This window comes from Pseudopodoces humilis, chromosome 1 (genome assembly GCF_049639895.1).
Source record: "Pseudopodoces humilis isolate 2021_Gansu_Grassland_sample_001 chromosome 1, ASM4963989v1, whole genome shotgun sequence".
Lineage (NCBI taxonomy): Eukaryota > Metazoa > Chordata > Aves > Passeriformes > Paridae > Pseudopodoces > Pseudopodoces humilis.
Window position 1 is genome coordinate 132,048,771 of NC_142200.1, and position 18,931 is coordinate 132,067,701.

At 36.3% G+C, this 18,931-nt stretch overlaps 1 protein-coding gene across 1 annotated transcript in view; it reads left to right on the forward strand.

Annotated features, from left to right (window-relative positions):
• Positions 1-18,931, forward strand: part of LOC102107218 (macrophage mannose receptor 1) — a 55,221-nt gene that overhangs the window by 25,956 nt on the left and 10,334 nt on the right. Inside the window, exons 10-24 of the mRNA XM_005518759.3 lie at positions 1,120-1,235; positions 2,614-2,762; positions 4,193-4,392; positions 4,967-5,091; positions 6,189-6,276; positions 7,187-7,331; positions 8,928-8,969; positions 9,087-9,250; positions 10,177-10,244; positions 11,186-11,286; positions 11,813-11,955; positions 12,650-12,764; positions 15,177-15,346; positions 17,378-17,480; positions 18,357-18,586. Coding sequence (XP_005518816.2) covers positions 1,120-1,235; positions 2,614-2,762; positions 4,193-4,392; positions 4,967-5,091; positions 6,189-6,276; positions 7,187-7,331; positions 8,928-8,969; positions 9,087-9,250; positions 10,177-10,244; positions 11,186-11,286; positions 11,813-11,955; positions 12,650-12,764; positions 15,177-15,346; positions 17,378-17,480; positions 18,357-18,586 — 1,959 coding nt within the window. The remainder of the gene's footprint in view (positions 1-1,119; positions 1,236-2,613; positions 2,763-4,192; positions 4,393-4,966; positions 5,092-6,188; positions 6,277-7,186; positions 7,332-8,927; positions 8,970-9,086; positions 9,251-10,176; positions 10,245-11,185; positions 11,287-11,812; positions 11,956-12,649; positions 12,765-15,176; positions 15,347-17,377; positions 17,481-18,356; positions 18,587-18,931) is intronic.

The window sequence follows — 18,931 nt, forward strand, 5'->3', positions numbered from 1 at the left end:
TTATTTGGCTCTGATACTCCCTTCATTTTTCCAGGACTTAAACCAAATCTCAAACCTGCTATCCATGCAGCAGACCATTTATCTTGATTGGCATTCAATCTTCCCTAAAGGGTTTGCCTGTGCCATCAGCTGCACTTAAGCTCTAGCTACAGCTTTCTACAGAATTGTTCACAGCAGGAAGGGTGTCCCTGTCTAAACACTGTTCTCAGGGCTTTGCTGTGGTCTCTGGCAGTGCTCTCTACTTTGAACAACTTATTGGCCAAGTGGCCAAGTCAAATGAATCTATTGTGCTTCTTCTGAATTGTCAGATCTATTGTTTACTTGCTAGCCTTTAATGACATAACACCCAGTAATTACAAAAAAACTACTGATATTTATTATGTGATAGGAAATCTTATTGAGTATTTGTTTTCCTTGAAGAAATTGCCTTTTCTTCCCAATTTGCTTTACACAGCCTTAGAGAAAGTATTGGATGATTATTCCCAGTATTTGTAAAGAGTATCTAGGATCCTTACAAGTGTTAGAGGAAATAAAGGGTTCCTCATGTTTATGGATGTTACCATTGTCTACAGAATGAAGTGCATGCTTGTAGAAAAAAAGTCTCTCAAAAGTGAGAAATTAAAAACCATCAGAAGAAATTTTTTGTGAACTGTGGCTGGTCACAGCAACCTTCTCTGAGAACATGTTCCTCAAATATGTAAACAATATTTGAATGATAAAACTTTTAATATTAGCTAAGAATAAACAAACTTGTTTGAGGTGTCATTCCCTATCTGAAAATTCAAGCTGAAGTTTGCTTTTCAAGACCATCCCTGTGATTGCATGATGCCCATATGCTGGTTATAATCCTGTTCTGAGTGCAAAAGGTACACAGAAAAGCCTCTCATCCCTTTTTGAGTGGAATACATTGATTGAAAAATTATTAGATATGAAAAATTGTTTTATGAAACAAAATTCTAAAAAGCTTTGATCCTGCCTATTCCCACTCTGACCTTTCTCCGTTACACTGGTCCTTTGTCTAGTGGTTAGGTAACGGTGGATAAATCAGTTTTCTGTTTTGCTGGTTCCCTTTCCCTTTTCCTTTCCCTTTCCTACTTTTGATCACATCTATTTTGACAGGGCTGGAAAAGACATGGTTTTTATTGTTACCTCATTGGAAATACATTTGTAACATTTTCTCAAGCAAATCAAACCTGTGGAAGGCATCAGGCTTTTTTAGCAACTGTTGAAGACAGGTAAGTAAATGTCTACTTGTCTGAGAGGGGGTCACTTGAGGATTCAGCTTCTAGCATCACCTGCATATCAGAATAATGTCTCTGATTTGGGCAAAAATGTAGCTTCAGAGGACAGCTATGTGTCAATAAAGAACTGTTCACAGTTTTTACATGTAAATTCAAATCCAGGAATCTTGTTTATACTGAAAGTAGGTTATGGCAGTGAAATCAGTTTTGCTTCTTAATTGTGGTCACTAACTTGAGTGAGGAATACAGAATCCAATTTTTATTATTAAATCAAGTAGCTTTAATCTCAAAAAGAGATATGGCTCTGAATTCCTTTAAAAAGGTAGTACAAATGAGCAAGAGGATAGAATTTTCAACTATCTGGTATTTGAATTGAGATACTTTTAAAAAAATTAAGTGAGAAATCAAATGATGTAAAGCACTTGGTACCTGAAAATCTGTCACAATGCAGCCAGGGTTCAGTATATACAAAATTTCTGTAAAAGAAGTACCCTTTAATTTATTGGAAATATAGGAAATATAGAAAGTTTAAGAAACAAAACATTTTTCTTGCAGATGTCTTGATGCTTTACATAATCTTATTAGTTTCTATATAATCAAAGTAGTTATGTTCTACTGTGAAAGCTCCAGCTGTCATGAATGGTATCTCTCTAAACAGGTAGCACTGCAGCTGCCATAAAATTGTTTTAACATTAATGTAGCCTTCAGACCACACCTTGTTAGGGGGAGACATTTTTTTATTTGCTCTGATTTCTTAAGAGCTGTTTGTCTAAACACCACAGTGAACTATGACAGACTTTGCCTCTACATAGACTTGTTTGCTAAATATAATTTGTCTTGCTTAATCATTGGATCTAACTTACAGCGTGCCTTTGTTTTATAATTTAGTATCATACTACTTTAGCTTCTACTTTTTGTAGCTTTCTTCAGTAATGCTGAGGTTCTTTTTTCAGTTTGTCTGAAGCAAGAAGTAATAAAATACAGGAGTGTTAGAAACTCACAAAATACGGTGGTATAAAACATAAGGCATGTCAGGTTTCTTCTTTACCACCAGTTTCCTCTTGGTCCATGATTAGGCCACATTATTCACTGGGCATCTGAGAAGAAAGCAAAACACACTGATATGGAAGCTAAAAAAATATCTATTATTTAATGGTTTTGTTATAGTCTTTGCTAAAGAAAATCCATCCAAGCTATGCTTTCAGGCAGGTGTAGCAGTAATTCTGAGGAAATAACAAGCCTTTCACAACTTTAAAAAATAAATTATTTTAACAGTATAAATAATATAAATAATTTTAACATAAATATAAATATAAATTTAACATAAACAATTTTAACAGCATTAATTTATTGACTGATTTATTTTAAACAGATATGAACAAGCCTATCTGACCAGCCTGGTTGGGCTGAGAACAGAAAGATACTTTTGGATTGGACTTTCAAATGTAGAAGAAAAGGGAATGTTCAAATGGGCTAATGGTGAATCTGTCTTATTTACACACTGGAATTCTGAAATGCCTGGTAGGTATGACTCTGTGTTGTTTAATGAGTCCAGCTAGGGAAATGAGTCGCTCACTGCTTGAAGTTTTTCCTTAGCACTGTCTTGGTGACATAATGGCCAATGGCTTTCAAATACATCCAGCTGCTTTCCCCAAGAATCCAGCACGGTTGCTAAGTTGCTGCCTAGTGCTGAAATGAGTTTTTAGTATGACTTTGGGAAGAAACTTTACATTGAGATCAAGTTTCTGATTTGCATCTGTTCTGGGGAAGTCTGTGTCTGCACTGCTCTGGAGGAGCAATCTCAAGTGACCGTCCTTGCGAGTCCTGCCTGTCCCACCATATCTCATGGCTCACTTGTTCACTGCACGTTCTGAATGTGTGGGATCACAGATGCATGAAGCATCTCTGAGTCCTAGAGAAGATGGGAATGTAAGGTAGGACAAGAGGGCCAAAATACAGCAAAATACAGGTCATTTAATCTCTGACATGATCACATCAGAAAGGGGGTGATTGTTGTTGTTCAAAGTTCTGGAATGTTGCATATGCCTTTCAGGAGGTCCTCTGATTCTGTTTAATTTCAGTACCTAATTGCTGATTTGAATGTGTCAGGTGAGGTGGTAAGGCCATGTAGACCATGAAGCCAATAGTAGGCTTAACTACCTAGTTAATTTTGAAAACTGTAAGTCAAATAAAAAAAAAAAAAATTGAGAAAGTAACTGTAACCACATCTTCAGATTTAGGGGAGAATTTGTTGGATCTAAGGCTATGATCTAGCTAGAGTTAGTCACTGTAGGTGATTTGGTATGAGGCATAATTTAGTATCTCAGAGCAGATGAACTAAGATTTTTTGTCTTTTTTTAAAATTCATTAATTAGAACCATAGAATGACAGAGCAGTTTGTGTTGAAAGAACGTTTAAAGATCCCCTACTACCCACCCCCTGCCATGGAAACATTCCACTAGATCAAGTTGATCAAATCCTCGCCCAGCCTGACCTGGAGAACTTTCATGGACGAGTCATCTACAACTTCTCCAGGCAACATGTTCCAGTTACTCACTACATTCATAATAAAGAAATTCATTCCTTATGCCCATTCTGAATCTACCTTCTTTCATTTTAAAATGGTTGTCCCTTGTTCTGTCACTATAAGCTCCAGTAAAAAGTCATTCTTCATCTTATGAGCACTCCATAGATATTGAGTAGTCATGGTAGTGTTTCCCTGGAGTCTTCTCTTCTCCAGGTTGAACAGCCCCACTCCCTCAGCCTCTCTTTGTGGGAGAGGTGTTACAGCCTTCTGATGACTTTTATGATCCTCCTGGGCACCTACTCCAACATTAGAAACATTTTTGACTATGTACAACAACTTTATTTCTGCCAGGATAGAATATGAAATTTTCTAGCTTCTTATAACACCCTAAATGGCATTTTTGTGCATTCCTGTTTACAATCAGGAAGAAAGCCAGGTTGTGTTGCCATGAGGACTGGAATAGCAGGTGGATTATGGGATGTAGTAAAATGTGAAGAAAAGGCAAATTTCATATGCAAAGTGTGGGCAGAAGGAGTGACACTTCCACCTGTTCCCACAACAACTCCTATTCCCCAGTGTCCAGAAGGCTGGGAATCAAGCAATCATATTAGCTTCTGTTTCAAAGTAAGTATGTTCATTATTTCTGCGTTAAGGTAATTTCTGTTTACTTCACATACATGTGATTAGCTCAGGTTGTCAGAGCATGGTGCTTATAATGGCAAGGTTGCAGGTTTGATCCTTTTATGGGCCATTCACTCAAGAGTTGGGCTTGATGATCCTTGTGGTTCTCTTACAACTCAGAATATTCTGTGATCCCAATAAAAATTGGTATTTGTGTGTCCTACTGTTTCATAATGTTTTTTTCACATTATATATAGAAGTCTTCTTCCTTTCTACTGAAATGCTCATGGGTTTGTTTATTCTGTTAAAGACTAATCTTCAGGTTTGACCTTCTGTTCTTAATTTCCAGTTCTGTTAAACTTAAGGTTGTTGTCTTGCTCCTATCAGCAATGCAATGCACTAACTTGACTTAAAAAGTTCATTCCAAGCCTGTGTTTCACAGAGACCACTCCTAAGCCCTGTACTCAGAGTTTCTGTAATCCTCACAGAATACAGCTGTAAATTAATTGCTTTTGGGTAGCTAATATTGCTTGATCTTGTGACCTATATGGTCTGTTTTGTCTGACGGTTTCTTTAGCCTTTTTCAAGAGCAGAGCACAAGAAGACATGGCTGGAGTCGCAGGAGTTTTGCCGATCCATAGGAGGAGATCTGGCCTCCATTAACGGCAAAGAGGAGCAGAACGCGATATGGCGTTCCATCGCGTGAGTATCCGCAGCGTGGCTGGTCGGCAGCTCACTCTAATTAGCCTCCTCATCTTTCTCAAATATTTCTTCTCAGGTGTATGTGTTTACTTCTATATAAGCCAGTCTGCGTTCTGTATCTGTGTCTGTGTCAAACAGACAGAAAAAGCATAGAGGTGATGAAATAGCAGGAGTTGTATGACTAGCAGCAAGAACCTCAAAAGCTAGTGCTGAAATGGCATTGGCAAGGTATCTAGTTAATGCAACGTATATCATCTGAAGTAAAGCTATTTACTGTGGAGTTGTTGATGCTATAAAATTACCACAGATGCCAGTTGTTTTCAGTTAAGTGTACAAAAATGGCAACAGTTTAATAAAATCTGGATAATACGTTGATTTTTTGGTCACTTTTATGAACTATTCAAAAAGAAACTTCAGCTTCATTTTTTTCCTTGCGTAAGGAAGGAAAATAAGGTTAGTAAGTCCCTGAACTGCAAAAACAAGCATGAGATTTCTAAATAAGATGAAAATCTGACACTTGCAATACAACAAGAACAAACCAGGCTCAAGGAGCTTGTACATCTCTGGTTAACCAAGACTGAAAGATCCCGGTCCTGCAAAATGCTATTACCATAGTAGAAACCTAGCTGAGTATTTACAGTAAGGAAGAGGTCTCAGATGCTTCATTGTCACAAATTGACTGAATATATTCAGGTAAATCAGTAAAGTGTGTCTTCATTAGTTGGAGGTGATATCTTTAGAATGATTCAACTGCAGAAAGTAACTCTCTGAAAACTGCAAGTGCCTTTACAGAGAAAATGAAGAGTTGAGAAATGGAGCAACAGTAGCCAGTGAACTATTATACAAAAGTATTAAGCCACTTTATGTACAGGAGTTGTATCTGGTAATTTTCTTGATCTATATTTCAGTGTGAGTTAATTTATAATGATAACAGCTAGAAGCAGCTGCATTTTAATTTATCTTCACCTTGGTTGTTATTGTTTTTAACAGCATTAAGTTATCCTAAGAGAACTCTTAACTGTACTAAATGATAGATAGTAAAACATATTGTAATGCCCTTAATGCACTTATTAGTATTGTTTTTTGGTTTTTTTTAGAAACAATGGCTATTACCACCAGACTTTCTGGATGGGTTTATATTACTTGAATCCTGATGATGGCTTTGCTTGGAGTGATGGATCTCCAGTGAGTAATTAAATTTTCTACAGCTATTATTTTGCATTCCCTGTGCTTCTCAGGTGTGTGCAGAATATGGGTTTCTGTGTAATCACAACCCTCTGTATCCTGCTTTCTCTAGGAAAGCTAATGAATATATTCATTATATTTCATGGCTTGATTTTTCTTGGCTAAAACGTACTAATTTTTGATAAGAAGATACATATTGAATCAACAAGGAAACTAAACACATGTAGACTAAAAGGATGTTCTGATAAATGCAAGGGTTTTTTTGTATAAAGTAGTTCTTCTTTAGTTGTTCTTCTCTTTGCTCATTATCTGTGTATCCATGGTTTGCATTCCATGGAGATAGAGACACTTTTTTAATGCTAGTTTGAGTTACTGCACTTTAAACTAAGGTATAAAACTGTAGAAGCGAAAGTAACTTTGGAGTTGAAGGTGTACTTGATGCAAGGTTGGTCAATATATATTGATGGCAATTTACAGTACAGACACTTGAAATTTTATTTTATATAGGAACATTAGAATAGCAGTAATACTTTGCTGAAGCAAATGCCAAAATTTTTATTATATCTGAATAATATCCTATTTTACTCATATTGTATATTTAATTAATATGAAAATGTAGCATGTCACAATACTGTTATTAAATGTATTTTAGGTTTAGAATTTAGAATTTAGGTCCCATAGAAAATATTGATATTCTTCCCAGTGTGAACTTAAGCTGCAATCCATTTGCTATCTGAAAAAAGTTTGAAATTTCACCATTTGAACAGGAGGATTCTGGTTTTCTCCTACCTAAATTTTTAACCTGACAATAGGAACAATTTTTAGGTCTGTGCTTTGATGCTGTCTCCTCCCTCTCTCCCTTATTTTATTTCCATATAACAGAATCTTCACAAAACTTCTTCTGTCGTAGGTGAGGTATGAAAACTGGGGCTTTGGAGAGCCAAATAATTATCAAGGAGCTGAACTTTGTACAGAGATCAGTGGTGATTACAGCATGCTTTGGAATGACAGGCACTGTGATTATATGTATGGATGGATTTGCCAAATAAGAAGAGGTATTGCTTACTCCTGTGCAGTAATGAAATAAGAAGATATATTCAGTTGATTTTTACTTTAAGAAATAAAAGATTTCAAAAGCCCTTTATAAGAATAGTTCCCTGTGAAATGTGAAACATCATAGTGGTATAAGGATTTCCATGTTTTTGAGATATTTAAAGATGCATAGCCTTTAGTACCTTTCTCTATGTACCTCTTTAGTATCTCTTTCTCTATGATTTCAAAAAGGGTAATGCGATACTTGGTAAATTGGGAATGTTACTTTGAATATTCATGTTCACATTTTACTTTTCAGTTAGAAAATTCATGCCTTCTTCAGCAAATCCTATTCTGGATATGTTTTTCTGAGTTGAGTTTCAAGTTATTAGAAATTAGTTTGCAAATCAGTTCACATACTTGTTTTTTTAATGTGTAAAAAATCCCTCCTTCACCTGCCTCAGGTGCTGTTTTGTCTGCTAAGAATGTGTTGTTTCAGGATGGAGCCTGGTTTTGAGATACTTTATTTCCATATTCACATGTTGATTACTTGCTAAATTCTCATGAGATATGTGTTTGGATGCTTTTTATTTACTGAAGACATTAAGACAACATTTATAATTTAGGGAACACTTGAGTTCTACTAGAAGTGCATCTATTTAAATTTGAGCTTCTTAGAAAGTGCACATTTGAGTGTTTTACTACGTTTTTACATTGGGATGGAGAGGAGCAAAATAAAGATGCACTAGATTACTGACAATAAATATCAGTTCTGCCTTATATTGGTAAAATAATTCTTTAGGCATAGATATTTTTAATAGATGTCATTATTGTGAGATTATATTTTTGCACAAAACTAATTGTTAAGCCTAAACTGACAGAATTTTCCTGAATAATAAATTGCTTTCCTGAGATACCATTGATGACATCCAAGATGCCATGTTCATGATGCCATAGTAAAAACAATCAAGGGAATTCTTTAGTCTAAAGTTGTATGGTTTTTTGTTTTTTTCTTTTTTCATAAAGGACCAATTAATTTCTTAAAATCTTTTCCAGTGAGAATTTATCTAGGGAAATTTTTTAGATCAAGGTAGAAGTTACTGTCAACCAGAGAAAGATGGGAAGAACCTCACTCTGTAGTAGTTAGGGCACCACATCAGACAATAACCCAGCCTGCATTCCTGATGCCTCTGGTTTAAGCAAGAATTCAAGTACTTGTGACCAGGGGAAAAGAGAGAGTGGGAGATCCAGGACAACTGAGTTAACAGAGTTATTGCTTTGGGACATAAGGTTTACTGCTTTCAATGAATAAAAACTTACTTGATTCAGGTTTACTGCTTTCAATAAACAAAAACTTACTTGATTCAGGTAAAGTTCAAGGTATTTTAATACTTTGCATGTAAGGAATAACCTCAGGGAACAAGGCTATGTATTTAAAATTGAATAGGATACAAAAAATAAGAGATTTTGGCTATTTAGTTTCTTCTACATTTTGGTGTCAAAACCACTGCTAACTGTAAAAGTCAATGTCAGCATTAAAACATGCCTATCAGTTACAGTAAATATATTATTTTCAGACAGAAAATATGCTATCATAATAAATATTTTTTTTCTCACAGGGGCAAGTGTGAAGCCTGAACCAACAGAATCTCCTGCACCCGGTAGGTGTTACTGCTCTTTGTGTGTGTGTGTGTGTTCAAAAGCATTGTTAAAATTTTATCAGGGAGGATGTCTTGTATCTCAGGATCTGAATAGTTAGCTTGGCAATTATCTTACAGAATACAAGACTACTGAGGATGGATGGATCATACATGAAGATAAACAGTACTATTTCAGCACAGAGACTGCTCCTATGGAAGAGGGTCGTGAGTTCTGCAAAAAGAACTTTGGAGACCTTTCTGTCATTGAGAGTGAAAGTGAAAGGAAGTTCCTCTGGAGATATGTAAGAAAAACCATTAATATTATGGTATAAACCATCCAAAACAAATGAGCATGGGCACAGATCCTTTCCACCAAGGTGTTCTCCCTACAAGTTTTGATGGTGAAATTGCAGTTACACTAAGTCAGATTAGTATGAAGAACAAATTAATGTTAATTTTTAAGGGATCTGTGGCTTCTTTTTAGCAAAAGGTGTTACACTGGTGAGCCGTAATTGTGTAGGATTTCTTAAGTAGTGGATGAAAGCAGCAATTGACTTACATGCAACACTTTAACAAGTGTTAACAAGACTTTAGATCTTGTATGTTTATCTGGGCTATAGTCTATCTAGTGGTCTCTTTTTGGTCCTCAAGTTTGCTCCTTTGTCTCCTTGGTTGTGAAAATATAATTATGGAGCTAGAGGAAACTGGGGCATGGATTATGCCATGAGAAAAAAAATTTGAAATCGTATTTCCTATATCATTGGAATGGTTTGCTTTTTATGCTGCCTGAGGACAACTCATTTTTAATCAGGAATATGCTTAAAAGTTGTATTTGAACTACATAAAGCATTTTCTGAGCTGGCTGAAGAGTGACAGTGAGAGGACACCAGGACATGTATCAATTTATATCCAAAACATAGGGGCTTGTCTTTGCAAGAATTTTTTTTTTCTCACTTTGCAAGTGAGATAAAGTACACTGCAGAGACTGTGCAACAGGTGCAGATTTCAGTGGCTTTCAAGTAAAACTGTGAGAAGTGTTGATACAGTGACGACACCTTTTGACCAATGGTGAAGTTTCACTGTGGACTGCTGTGAGCTGCTTTAACTTAAATGTAGCTGGAGAATATATACAGTTCATATCCTCTGTCAGTTAGAGGTATATTACCCTTCAGTAACATTTTATGTGACAATAGAGGACATTTGTAAAATTCTAATTTCTTCATTTTAGATACTGAAAAATGGCAAAGAGGATGCATATTTCATTGGTTTACAACTGAGTATTGACCAACGTACCAGGTAGGTCATAGCTAGTCTTGAGCCTTAAACATGATTACCTTCTCTAGTGGTTTAATTACATCTTAATTTAGGTCTAGATTATCCAGAAGAAATGTTTCATATTTCCTAAATTCACTCAAAGGCAGATGAAAAATTACACTGCACCTAGTGTATTTTGAATTTTCATTTGGAAATTCTAGTTTTGTTTATTCTGTGATTGATATTGAAAATATAAATTGATGTCTGAGCTGTAAATGTATAAGGCCTCTGGTAGGTAAAAATGTTCCTTTTTCCCATCCTTAACTTGAGAACAGAGTCTAATAAAGGAACAAATAAAACCTATTTTCTTTTACAAGAACCATCATAGCTGTTGCACAGTGAGGTCAAGCAGGTCTTCTGCAAGCCTTTCTGAATGACAGTATGCAGCACCATATTGGTTTTGGCATGTGATATTTGTTCAGATTCAGTTCAGTCTGTGTTTGAAGTGTCTGGAGAGATGCCTAGTAGTTCTCAGTTCTCCTTATAGTCCACAGTAACAATGAGGGACCTCCAGAGGATGATTAGGATGTTAGGTGAGCCTCTGAGAATGAGGTGTTTCTGCCTTTCTGGTTTTGTAGAGACCCTAAGATGGATATACTTTTAAGTACCTTATGCATGTGTCTGAAGGATGAACCTGGGCACCTCTGTCACTTGCAGACCACTAGAAAGATGTTTAATATTTTGCCTGGTAACAATTTTGTTCTTCATTGCCTAATCTTACATGAATATTCAGCTTTTTCAATGTTTCTATGTTACCTTGTATGTCATTGAGCAGAGAATAAGTTTAATACAACTAGTAAAGAGGCAATTTGTACACTTTACTATGAACAGCTATATTAAGCATATTTAAAAATTGCTTTTTTAACATGGAAGAAGTTCTATTTTATGTTAAAGAAGCATTTTGTTGGATTGTTTTTCTTCAGCTGGATGGATGGCACTCCAGTGAATTATTTGGCATGGGCACCACATGAACCTAACTTTGCAAATAATGATGAAAACTGTGTAGTTATGTATAAGAATTTAGGTGAGTTTTGTGTGTTCTTTCATTAATTTCATTATTTGTGTGTGTGTGTGTGTGTGTGTGTGTGTGTAACAATATTTTTTTCTTCTGTGAAGCACCTGTTCCTCCTTTTGTTTTATTCTCTTTTCCAAAAAACTATTGAAGTAGACCATAGTATTACTTACAGGACTTAATAGTTTTGTACTCTGGTGCTTACCTTTAGCCTAACATGGGGAAGATCTGATAGAGGTCTGTGGCTAGAGGTCTGTGGTTGTGATTGCTGGTTTATATTTTTTATTAAAATTGACCTAATGTGTCACTATGAAATTTCTGGTACCTGGCTCTAAAAAGCTTTTAACACTCTGTAATTACAGTGTGTATAAAGTGACATATTTTTCCTAGACACTGATATTGAATGATAATAAACTGTGAGACAGCTTTGATCTTATCTTTCAACTAAAGACACTGTACGTGAGAATGAGTGAAACTGATTTCCATTAACCAACTTGAGATGTGGTGTCATACAGTTCCCCATTTATCTTACACCCAGGATTTTGGAATGACATAAACTGTGGCTATCCAAATCCCTACATATGTGAAAGACACAACAGTTCCATTAATTCAACTGTTCCTCCAACAACACTTTCAACTCCAAGAGGATGTCGTCCAGCTTGGCTTTCTTTTCGTAATAAGGTACCATAACAAATACGGTCCATGCTGGACCTTTGGCAAAGCATTAAAGAGAAAACAAGGGAATTTTTTAATCCTACTGTTTCTTATTGATACAAAATACTGTTATTTTTATGCAGAGAGCTATGACATATGCATGCTTTTCTTTGTTTGCCCATCCATTGTTTTGCAGGAAAAGTGCTTTTCTGATGCTTCTAATGAAGCAAATTCAGTAGCAGCTGATGAAAGACAATTCTCTAGTCAGCTCTCCAAATCTTTTGATACACATTTAGTCAGAGTTCCTAAAGTATTGATGCCTTGATCTTGGTGTTTTTTAACCAAACTGTAATGCTTTTTACTGAATACATTTTGTCTTCCTTAACTTTACTAACATTGTAGAATAAAATTAATAATCAGGCAGGCTAAGATCAGTCACACACAACTTAGCACTGTTATCTGTGTATAGAAAAGTCAGGATTTGCTTATATTCTAGGGAATTCAGATCAAATCTAGCTGTTGAGCAAAACATTTTAATGAGACTTCTAATTTTATATAGGACCAGGAGTAATGAAAAAGCTCATTTAAAGTTGAATGTATTTTTTCAGATAAATGCATTATTTTGCTGCCTTTTCTCCATCCTGCTCTGTTTAAAACAGCGATCATCAGTTGAGGCATATTGGAGTAAAGATAATATAAAGAGAATTTGTTCATATTTTAGTGTTACAAAATATTTGGATCTACAGAAGAGGAACGTGTTACTTGGCATGCTGCACGAACAGCTTGCATGAATTTAGGAGGAAACCTGGCCTCGATCCCTAATGAACAAGTGCAAGGTACTGTGCACAGTTTTGTAACAACTAGATGAGATGACATTTAATCCTTACAGGATGCCTGGGGTTTTTGTCTGAATACAAACGGATTTGAATAATGATTGCACATCTGATTTTTGTCCCAAAACATATAACTTTTAGAAATCTACAATGAAGTCTTCACTTGAATCTACCAAATTTTAGTGTTGGCTCTCAGAGATATATATATATGTGTATATTGTCCTGGCAGCCAAAGAAGTGTCTTTTCCTGCTCGTACATGATGCCAGCTGGACGCTGCAATTTCCGTTCCAAACAATGTGGTTTCATGAGGTGGCATTACCTTGCTGCATGGCTCTCCTATAAAATCAAGCAGAACACCTTTAGAATGAGAACTTGCCTGTGGGCAACTTGAAACAGTCTAGAGTGCTCATGCACATACCCAGAGCTCACCACACAGTGCCACTCTTTTCACTAGAGGAGCTTAACTAGATGAGCCTAAGAGCTGCATCCATGCCCCAGGGAGATGAGCAAGGGAAAGCTACCTCATGCTTGAATAAACAAGGCACATGTCCAGACTGAAAATGGGGGAAGACCTTGAGAGATGTTAGATTGACTTTGATAGACAGACCCCTTTTTTAAGGCATACTGTTTTATCCTACGTGTGAATGCGATGAAAAACAGATGCTGCAAAACACACATTGTGAACTCAAGAGAGCACACTGAAAACTCAACCATTGTAAAACAATTCATTGAAGTCTGAGCAATTAAATAGTATTAATTTAAACTGTTGATAAGAACTTAGTACTAATTATGTTTTCCACTTGTGAAGAGCTGTAGAATCAAACTTTCAAACAGTTATATTCTTATCCTATGTAATTTCTGCAGTGCAAATTTCAGGTGGTTAGTTCATGCACAGGACTTGAATTCTAGGTAAAAGAGAAATGAGCAATGGAGCTATTAGCACACAACTATCACTGCAGGAAGTGCAGGCATAAAGGCTTGAGTTCCTTTTCAGCTTCTGGCAGAACAGCAATGCTAATGTTTGGCAAAAAACCCTACAGGTTTCATTCCTCGAGGAGTAAGATGCATACATTTAAAAATGCTGAAGGTGATGCCATTTAGGTTTTGCCTTTTTTTTCTTTTTTATGTTCTCTGTATTCTTCACACATATATTTTTAGCTCTGTAGTTCATTGTATTAGTGGCTAGTTTTCCCAGTACTTTTCCATGGCCTTTCCTTAAGCAGAAGGACAGAACAAATTCCAGAGCTCCAACCCTCAGAGGGTACAAGACTCAGTGCTTTTGTGGCTCTTCCTGGGAACCAAGGCCGAGAGCAACCCATTTTCACCGACCAAGTACAAGAGGGGCTCCAGAGAACAGGCTTGACCTGGTGGGGGAATTGCATCACTACTTGTCCTCCTGATTGGTGCTTTTTATCAATTATGCTAATTTCCTAAAACCTATAAAAATGTACTCACCCCTGGGGGAGGGGGGAGGTGTGGCCTGTTGTGGACATCCTTCCATAACTGCCTCTGAAGGCCTTCAAATAAAGATGCCCTTTGATATTACCTCCTTACTAAAATTATCTCAAGTTTCATTTCCAGGTTGGGAAAAGGGAAACAAAAGAAGGTGAATGATTAACACAGCAGGCAGAAATTAATCTATTATTTTCAGAGGAAAAAAATTCATAACCATAACTGCAGTGGTTGGCAGAAGACATGGTATATCCATTTTATCACCACATTCGATGAATCATGGATTAGTGGATTGAATACAATTCATAATGTTCATCATGGATGAATATCAGCTGACCTAGCCACTGTAGCTAAGACACATCAGCACCCACCTGGACTGTGCAAAGCTGTGATAATTGACTTGCTTGTGTTTAATAGTTCTGTTAAGTCTCATCTGAACTCATTTCTCCTTCATTTTGCTGCCTGCCAAGGCAGTGCAGGCTATTGCCCAGCTGTCCAGGGAGGGAAGAAACACTCTTCTGGTTCTGGAACAGCACTGCTTGTGCAGATACACTGATGTCAGGACCTGGTGGTACTGTTATGTCACTGGGGGCAACCACTCTTATGGGATTATCAAAAATGTATGTGGTCCCCACAGCTATTAATGTCTTGAACTAGGATTCAAAAGTGTCTTGGGATATTATAAAAACTATTTCCGTCATGTTTTTGGGGTTCATTCCAGTACCAGCTTAGACACTTTAATGAAGGATTTTTCCCAAGTCCACAGTTATCTATCTAGTTTCCAGTTCATGCAACTCAACATTCATCTCCTTTTCATCTTACCTGCTTGTGTTACCAGCAGTGGAGTGTTCTGTATTTCAGGAAAAGTATTTAATACCACCAATCTCAGACAGTGAAGCCAAAAATTTCAACTGTCCTAAATTAATATTATTCCTCTTTCTCTTTGCATTTTTTTATTCCAGCTTTCCTTACCTTCCATTTAAAAGATTTTGTCACTGAGACATGGATTGGATTAAATGATATAAATCATGAAATGAGGTTCCTCTGGACAGATGGAACAGGGGTTTACTTTACAAACTGGGCCAAAGGCTTCCCATCAGGACATATGGATTTATATGCATATAGCGGCCAGGTAAATAGCAATCACAGATTGTTCACTGAAATTTGGTTTTATGGAATTACAGCATCATTTAGGTTGGAAAAGGCTTCTAAGATTGTTTAGTTCAACTGTTAATACAGCACTGCCAAGGCCACAACTAAACCATGTCCCTAAGTGCTGCATCTATACATCTTTTAAATACCTTTGGGGCTGGTGGCTTAACCACTGGACAGCCTGTTCCAATGCCTGAATGCTCTTTCAGTGATGAATTTTTTTCCTAATATCCAATCTAGTTATGCCAATTTCTTAGCACAATTTCAGGCCATTTCCTCCTTTCAGATCACTTGTTATACTAAGGAAAAGAGACCAATTCCCACCTTGCCTAAGACTGGATTCATGCATTTGTGATGATTTTAGACATATTGCTGCTTGACTTACTGCCTTCATGCTTGTACACATGTTGAATATAAATCCAGGTAGAGTGAATGGTTTTGAGCCCTTGTGCAGTTGCTGCATCAGCTGGTGACAGGACCTGTGGAGTGCTCATACAAAGACTTGTTTCAGTTTTCAGTTCTCTGTGTTTGTGAAGGATACACAGCTTTTGTGCTCAGCCTGTGCTCTCTCTGGAGCTGTGTAAAGAGGGCAGTGGTTCTCCTGCCCCATGGCATTTTCCCAAAAGAAGAACAATGAGAGCATCCTCCTAACCCTCTGGTGGCAGTTGTGCCGGAATTTGGCAGGTTTCCCAGCTGGAATGTAGTTTGCAAGGGGACATTTACAAACATTCCTCTGAAACAGGTGTCTCACATATAAACAAATAAGGGAATACTGCCAGTCACAGTTGCAAAAAGGACATGAGTCTATAAAAAGACAGCCATTCAATTTATACAAGGGGAAAACACCCCAAATACTAGAAAATCACTGTCTCTGCTTCTCTGTCAAACTGATCTGATAGGTCACAGAATTCCTTTCTCTCTGATCATATGTGTGTAGAGAATTCTGTACTCTGGAACAACAGCACTTTATAGTGCTAACTCTATTTCTCTTGAATTATGTTTTTAATATAGAAATTGTATTCTTATATATAATATATTTTTCCAGGTGTTTGAAATTAGCATCTGTGAACTTCTTATTTCTAAAGGAGGAGGAAAATTAGGTAGAATTTGGAGTTCAAAAGGAAAATATTTTGAAAATGCTACTTCTCAAAAAAAAAAAAAGCGTTTGTCTCTTTTTTTAAGTAATAGGATTTTTATGAAGTCTTATGTGACATCTTATTAAGTCCCTTTTTCATAAATTTTAGATTTGTTTTTATTTGATCTTAGCAAAAATGTTATCATAATTAGTACAAATTAGTACACAGCTGTTCAGTTTGAAAGATTTAAATCCCAATGCTTTTCACCCACAAATGAAGTAATTATCAGAACATCTTCTTGTGGACAGAAAAAAAGCAAACAAGTAAACAGAATAAAATAAGTATATATGTTTTATTGCACAAAGCCTCTTGTAACCCTGCAGGCTCTTGCACTGTTTATTTAATATGTGCTAATCTAATTTCTAGCTCTTGTGTCCATGTCAGAGAAGTTGAAATGTCACAGTCAGGGTGGTACTGACAGAGCAGTGGGTGCCTTTGGGCATGAGCTGTTCTAACTTACCTGTGTGTATCATTAGAGCTTGAAACAATAAATTGTTGCATTGTACTTTAAGGGTTCTATTTTATTTATGGGGCAAAGTTACCTGGTCTTTTCTACAATGATTGATCTAATTTCTCTTTAAATTGTGATTCCTCTCCATCCTGTATGCCTGAGGTCTTAGAATATTAGAACTTCTCTGGTCTTCTTTCTCACCCCAATGTAGTGCAATAGAAAGTAACAAAGAAATTTGTGAAGTTTAAGGGGAATAGAACTTCCACACCATTTGTGGAATTTAGAAATTGTGCTCTTAAATGTTAAAAAGGTATGAGAGTAAAATTACAGCATTACTTGTGTCTGAAGATGTAAAGGGGGACAAAAGTTTCCTATCTGCTTTTTCTAGCTATTTTTAACTAATGTTGTATCTCTTTGCTTCGAGGCTGATTGTGTTGCCATGAAAAACAAACCTGTTAAGGAAGCAGGGAAGTGGGCTGATCAGAGTTGTGATAACAGCAGAGGATATATATGCCAAATTAATGCAGGTACTTCCCTTTTTAATTAAAAAACCCTTTTTTTTAGATTTTTTTTTTCCCCCAGGGAATTGTTTAAATATGTGTATTTAAACATAATTTTGCTTCTAGTAAAGATAAATGCACAAATTGTTCTTCAGGCAGGAACAAAAGGGTCAAATAGTCAAATGTGTCAGAAGTCTGGTTAGTCACTGCTCTCATCTGACCCTTCCCAGCAAATGATGTGTTGCTATTTTCCTGAGCTGGAATTTGTATCTGCATCTTTGTGTCTAGTATGACCCTTGATATGACATTTGTTCCATAGTTTTTTTAATTTTCTGAGCACATTGACTTTCAAAACATGTTGTGGAAAATATTGGTTTGTACATACAGCATGAACTGTCTGGAGTGAGACGGTAACTGATCTGCACTGAACTTGAACAAAATTGCCTCCAAAAAAAGAGATTATAATATTTAAATCTAACATCTGTTTAAGTATCTGAGTAATTTTTAAGGCCTGGTTGGCTGTGAACATTTTATTTCTCGGGAAAATATCCTTGAAAAACTGAAGTTTCTGCAAACCATTTCATTAGATGAAAAAATTTATGACTAAAGTTACGACCTAGTCCTAATTTCAATAGTACTATCCTTGATGATTATACAGAATGCTCCTTTACTCTTCGTCAGAGGTTGCTTTAAGCAGCTCTTTTCCTTTCTGCAGTTTCGTAATTGAATTTTACTACTGATGCTGGGTTAAAGAATAGTGCATTTAACCCATGCTTATTATAAATCAGGGAATATGAAATAAAGAAGGAAGACTTTTGTTTAGTTCTATTTATAACCACAGTGAAATCATACCCCCCCCTTTTGAGGAAGTATATGGGTCTTTTTTCATCTTTTATTTTACAGATGCTGAATTTCTGCCTTCTACAACTTCATCCCCATCCAACATTATCCATTATGGGAATAGTAGTTACTTGTTCATCCATACCAAAATGACATGGGAGGATGCACGGAAAAACTGCAAACAAAATCAGTTTGACCTTTCCAGTGTCTTAGACCCCTACAGTCACTCATTCCTGTGGCTGAAGATATTAAAGTATGGAGTGCCTGTGTGGATTGGTCTTAACAGTAATGTGGTAAGAATGTTAATCTGATTGAACATGATGCTGCTTCTCTCATGGGCAAATCAGGAACTGAAAAGTCTTATCATCTCTCTTTACTTTAGCTTATTTGTTTATATCTTGGACCTTAATACTTCTTTGTGCTGTCAGAGGAATTCATCTTTTTCTGTTAATCTGATTAAATTGTATATATTGCACGTGCTTTTCACACTTTTTCTATTATATCCCTGTGCACTTCCAAATAAGGCATATTAGGCTAACATCTTGGAATATCTCTTTATATATATCAGGTATAAATATGATAAATATGTGACATGAAATCATCATATTTTAGAATTTATAGAGGAAAACATTTATTTT